Raw genomic sequence first — 6,385 nt, forward strand, 5'->3', positions numbered from 1 at the left:
GAAAATAGATGTTTACCTCACTTTCATAATCAGAGCGTATATTTTTGACTGGCGGGGTGCGGATCATGATGGCTGGACTTGGGTTCGACTTTTCAACCCATCCGCAAATCGAAATGGCCGTTAAAGTTTACGAGTCAAAAGTAGTACTAGTAGTACCTTATTTACCATATTTTCGCAATCGGAGGGTATATTTATTAGCTCATCTGACATAGTCAGATGCAGATTGTAGAATCGCATGAGCGTGCGCCCGTCCGGCCGTGCGTCCGTCCGTGCGTCCGTCAACAGTTGGGCACAAGCCTTAACCGGTCAAAGGTCAAATGTCAAGAGGTGTAAAAGAAGGGGGAACATTCCCTCCCTTAACTTAAGGTGTAGGGAGGAAATGCAGAATTGCGGCACAAATCTAAACGGCTCGACCTAGGCTCATGATAGTCGGTGTATAGCATCATGTTAGGAAAAGCCATCACTGTGCCGAAATCGGAGGTCACAGGTCAAAGGTCAATGGGGCACAGGGCAGATTTTAGACATTTTCTGAGGACATGGTCTGACTGAGCGATTGGAAAACTTTTTTGTTTCAGCAGTGACCTACCATTTTTATGGCTTTATTGAAAGGACCATGAAATGTACTTTCCGCTGACATGCGAAGAGTAAGTGTCGGATAACCTTTTGACCCTCTAGAGGAGGGTTAAACATTGATTTGTTGACTGTTAACAAAGGACAACTGCTTTTGCTATTATTAGAGCCCATACCTGTGTGAATGTGAGGCTACAGTTGCACAGTTTAATTGCAAAGGCAAATGTTTGTTGAAAAATTAAGGTTTACGCTCCTTAAATCATATTATTTTCTAAAGCAGTCTGTCTATAGCACCCTGAAGGCTGAATCAGTGAATGCTCGCGTGGGTAGGCAAAAACACGGGGCAGCCCGTGGCTGGCACTATTCTAATCATAATTGTTGCCTGCCAACCTGCAATGCACATGTGTTAACTCACAGCTGAGCGAAATTATCGCCTGCCTGAATATACTTACTTGGATTTTACCCGGTAGGATTTCAGCAACTCCCCAGGGAGCTAGTTAGGGTATCTCAAGAATGGCGATGCCATCTTTGATTATTGATTACACTTGCACGCACCATCTCGCGGCAACTATAGGCCTAGTTTAAATGAGATTTTATTCTCATGTAACTTTGTTAAACGAATAAATAATAAATAGTAGGCCTACCATAGAATATATTTACTTTTCATCTTGAATCTTAACATATATCATGTAGCTATGGCCGTGCGTATCAATTTACCAGTTATGCAAACATAAGCTGTTACCATAGAAATATTAGAGACACTATATATTATTATTTCTATGGCTGTTACACTCAGGGGCATAGGAACGAAGTATTATTGAGGGGGCAGTAAAAGGCATCGTTGCTGTTTTTTTTTTTAATTTATATAATTAAGAGAGAGAGAGAGAAAGTCTAAGATAAAGGGAGAGAGAGAGAGTAGTAAATTGAGACGTGGACAGGAAAATGGTGATACGGTGTGTATGCGAGCGGGAAACGGGGTACAATTAGGTCGTGCGAGATGGTGTGCAAGGGGATGGGAGGTGGGAGGCAGGGGGAGGGAGGTCGAAGGCAGGTGGAGGGAGATGGGAGGTAAGGGGGTGGAAGTGAGAGGCAAGGGGAGTGAAGTGGGAGGCAGGGGGAGGGAGGTGAGAGGCAGGAGGGAGGTGGGACGCAGTGGGGAGGGAGGTGGGAGAGAAGGACCCCCCGCCCTCTCTAATTAACTTGGAGATCCATGCTCATATGTTGAAATCTTTTATGTCAACGTCAATGTCATTCATTAACTTGTATTTGAATTGTTATTATTGTTCTTGTTATTAGAATTAGCCCATAGAGATTAGGTGGGTGCGAAAGTGTAGCTGATATATTTGTTCGAACTGGCTACGAAAGTCAAACAAGAATAAAGAAGACTTATATGTATAAGACGTCTTGCTATGCACAAATGAATTTATCAGCAGAACACCAGACACCAGATGAGCCCTGTCGCACTGCGGCACTTGTTAATATTAATTATTATATATTAATTATTAATATTTATTGATATGTTTGACAGGGATTAATATTATTCGGGCTGTTCTTTGAAAAATAGAAACGGCAAAGCAGCTGCTCCTTCGGCGACTTCGCCAAGAAAAGATGGCGGCCGAAATAATGCGAGATTGTTGGTTTCTGTCGCGAAATAAATATCGTCTGGTGCTAGACCCGATTATCTATTATTTATATATTGTGCAAACCCCTTCTGACAGATATTATAACGTTTTCTCTCTCTCTCTCTCTCTCTCTCTTTGATTCTCTCTCTTTCTCGCTCGCTTGCTCGATCTCTCTCTCGCTCTCTCTCTCTCTTTCTCGCTCGCTCTCTCGCGCTCTCTCTTTTTCTCCCTCTCTCCCCCCCACATATTATTTTTGTGTCCCCCAATAAAAACTCCTGACTCACGATTCTCGCGTTGTCTCTCGTTCCCACCACCAGGTGGCAGCGATGAAGGGCCACGACACGGCGCTGGTGGACGTCAGCGACGAAGTTCTCGCAAAGTCCAAGCTTGCGATAACGAAGAGCCTCGGACGCATACAGGAGAAATTCTCGCAGGACCCCAAGTACGGCTACCTTGAGGTGAGCGCCCCCTGGCGGCGGCGGCAGCGGCGATCGTCTGCGTTGTTCGCTATGAGTGATGCGCGTGCGTGTGAATGGGATTTATTTAGGAGTGGTGCATGTGTGCGTCAACGTGGAGCTTATTAATTGATGTGTCATCTTGTATTTTACACTGGTATGTTATTATCAGACACATGTATGTGTATACGCATGCGTGTGCATACGTACAGATGCACGCGCGTGCATGCGCACACACATAGAGACAGACAGCCACAGACACGCACACACACACACGCTTACGCACGCGCACACAAACAGTGTATATAAATGAAGTTTAAAAATATATATATATACATATATATTTATCATTTTAATCTTATTATATATATATAATATATATAATAACATATGTTTGTTTATATGTATATATATTTTTTTAATTTGCATTTATATATATATATATATACATACATTTTCTACTCATGTGTCCTGCTCGTCATCCGCATCTCGCGCCTCGACTTCTGACCTCATTGTCGCTGCTACCCCAGCTCACACGTAGGTGGCGCTACTGCTTGCAGGGAGCGGAGGTGTTCATGTCGAGCGCTCTCAAGCGGCTGACGCTGACGACGGACATGAAGGCGTTCGTCGAGTCGGCAGACATCGTCATCGAGTCGATCGTAGAGAACATTGACGCAAAGAAGAAGCTGTTCGCGGAGGTCGACAAGGTTGCGGCACCGTAAGTGGCGACGCCATCTAGTGGTAGAAATGTATAGCTATGATATATGTGAAGAACATGGACGCAAAGAAGAAGCTGTTTGCGGAGGTCGACAAGGTCGCGCAGCCGTAAGTGGCGACGCCATCTAGCGGTAGAAATGTACACGTATAGCTATAATATATATCTATGTGTGTGTGTGTGTATATATATATATATTTATACATATATACGTTATTTATATATATATATATACGTGTGTAAAACACATGGGAGTCCATGCAGATATAGAACAAATATAGAAAAATAGAATCTCTATCCCTCCCTTCCTCCATTCCTCCCCCTCCCTCTCTGTCTTCATCTCTCCACCTATCTCTACATCTCTCTCCCTCTCTCTACATCTCTCCCCCTTTCTCTACATCTCTCTACCTCTCTCTACATCTTTCCCCTATCTCTACATCTCTCTACCTCTCTCTACATCTTTCCCCTATCTCTACATCTCTCTACCTCTCTCTACATCTTCCCCCTATCTCTCCCTCTCTCTACATCGCTCTGCCTTCCTCTCTCTGCAGTCCTGCCAACCCTTACGATTTCCCGTATTCCTTACGAATTCCATGATGTTTCTACGAATGTACGATCAAACTGAAAAACTTACGATTTTTTACGACTTGTGAAAATTAAGGTTTTTTACATTGTGAGCCGAGAAATATCTGGCGATTGTGGGCGCAGTCACGTTGTTCTCGCGTGATCTAGAGTTAGTCCCATCATTCATTGCGCGCATAACATACAAACAAAATGGCCGCCTGCTGCAAGAAAAGAAAAGCCTTACTATTTTCTTGAATCACAGGTTGGCAGGTCTGTCTCTGTCTCTCCCCCTCCCTCCTTTCTCACCTCCCTCCTCCTCCCCCTCCCTCTTCCTCCTCTGTCTACATCTCTCCCCCTCCCTCTTTCTCACCTCCCTCCTCCTCCCCCTCCCTCTTCCTCCTCCTCTCTCTACATCTCTTCCCCTTTCAACATCTCTCTCCCTCTCTCTACATCCCTCCCCCTCTATCTACATCTCTCTCTCTTCCTCTCTCTGTCTCTCTCCCTCCTCCCCCTCTCTCTTCCTCCTCTTCTCTCTACATATCTTAACATCTCTCTCCCTCTCTCTACATCCCTCCCCCTCTCTCTACATCTCTCTCCCTTCCTCTCTCTGTCCCCCCTCTTTCTCCCCCTCCCTCTTCCTCCCCCTCCTTTCCTCCCCCTCTCTCAACATCTCTCTCCCTCTATCTACAGGAAGTGCATATTTGCGAGTAACACGTCTTCGCTCCCCATTGCTGAGATCGCCTCCGCCACCAACCGCAAGGACCGCTTTGGCGGACTCCACTTCTTCAACCCCGTGCCCGTCATGCGTCTGCTAGAGGTATGTAAGCCCCCGGCCAGCGCCGCCCCCTGCCTGCGGCGCCCCCTGTCCGCGGCGCGTCCGGTCCGCTGGGAAGGGGCGCTCGCACGTGGAGGTGGCGTCCGTGGTAACTATTGATTGACTTGCGAAAGGTTCGTACATACGAACGATCGTATGTATGAAATGTCGTATGTTCGAACGATGGTATGTATGAAATGTCGTATGTTCGAACGATGGTATGTATGAAATGTCGTATGTTCGAACGATGGTATGTATGAAATGTCGTATGTTCGAACGATCGTATGTATGAACGAACGTATGTACGAACAATCATAAGTATGAACTGTTGTATGTATGAGCAATCGTCAGGGTTCTGCCCAAGATTTTTTAGTGCCGGGCGCATCCAGTTGCGACGGGTGCAAGCGCCGTAGGCGCGAAGCCACAATCTAGGAGGGTCCGGGGGCATGCCCCCCCTGAAAATTTTTGATTTTTGATAGTCTGAAACTCAATTTCCTGCATTCTAAAGCCTATATATCAAACTTTTTTTCTTTTTTTATATAAAAAAAAATATAGTGCCGGGCAGAGATATATATAGTGCCGGGCGGCAACCGCGAGTGCCGGGCACACCCGCCCACCGCCGCCCACCGTGGGCAGAACCCTGAATCGTATATACGAACAACCATACGTATGAACTGTCGTATGTATGAACAATCGTATGTACGAACTGTCGTAACAACGGCAAAGCACTGCTCCTTCGCGACTTCGCCAAGAGAGAATGGCGCGCGAATAATGCGAGATTGTTGGTTTCTGTCGGCGAAATAAATATCGTCTGGTGCCTAGACCGCGCATTATCTATTATTTATATATTGTGCAACCCCTTCTGACAGATATTATAACGTTTTCTCTCTCTCTCTCTCTCTCTCTCTTGATTCTGCTCTCTTTCTCGCTCGCTTGCGCTCCGATCTCTCTCTCGCAGTCCCTTCCTCTTTCTGCTCGCTCTCTCGCGTCTCTCTCTTTTCTCGCCTCTCTCCCCCCCACATATTATTTTTGTGTCCCCAATAAAAACCCCCTGACTCACGATTCTCGCGTTGTCTCTCGTTCCCACCACCAAGGTGGCAGGGATGAAGGGCCACAACACTACGCTGGTGGACGTCAGCGACGAAGTTCTCGCAAAGTCCAAGCTTGCGATAACGAAAGAGCCTCGGACGCATACAGGAGAAATTCTCGCAGGACCCAAGTACGGCTACCTTGAGGTGAGCGCCCCCTGGCGGCGGCGGCAGGCGGCGATCGTCTGCGTTGTTCGCTATGAGTAATGCGGCGTGCGTGTGAATGGGATTTATTTAGGAGTGGTGCATGTGTGCGTCAACGTGGAGCTTATTAATTGATGTGTCATCTTGTATTTACACTGGTATGTTATTATCAGACACATGTATGTGTATACGCATGCGTGTGCATACGTACAGATGCACGCGCGTGCATGCGCACACACATAGAGACAGACAGCCACAGACACGCACACACACACACGCTTACGCACGCGCACACAAACAGTGTATATAAATGAAGTTTAAAAATATATATATACATATAAACAAACATATATTATTATATATATATATACATATGTTTGTTTATATGTATATATATTTTTTTAATTTGCATT

The 6,385-nt window shown here is 45.9% G+C and overlaps 1 protein-coding gene across 4 annotated transcripts in view; it reads left to right on the plus strand.

Moving 5' to 3' along the window:
- The first annotated feature begins 2,511 nt into the window (after positions 1-2,511).
- LOC106815619 (hydroxyacyl-coenzyme A dehydrogenase, mitochondrial-like) overlaps positions 2,512-6,385 on the plus strand; it is a 19,155-nt gene continuing 15,281 nt past the window's right edge. For all 4 annotated transcript variants that reach the window (XM_014820104.1, XM_014820106.1, XM_014820105.1 and 1 more), the window contains exons 1-3: positions 2,512-2,650; positions 3,208-3,365; positions 4,617-4,743. In XM_014820104.1, coding sequence (XP_014675590.1) covers positions 2,519-2,650; positions 3,208-3,365; positions 4,617-4,743 — 417 coding nt within the window. In that variant the 5' untranslated portion in view covers positions 2,512-2,518. The remainder of the gene's footprint in view (positions 2,651-3,207; positions 3,366-4,616; positions 4,744-6,385) is intronic.

The sequence above is a fragment of the Priapulus caudatus genome, unplaced genomic scaffold (assembly GCF_000485595.1).
Source record: "Priapulus caudatus unplaced genomic scaffold, Priapulus_caudatus-5.0.1 Scaffold1159, whole genome shotgun sequence".
In the NCBI taxonomy this organism is placed as follows: Eukaryota; Metazoa; Priapulida; class Priapulimorpha; order Priapulimorphida; family Priapulidae; genus Priapulus; species Priapulus caudatus.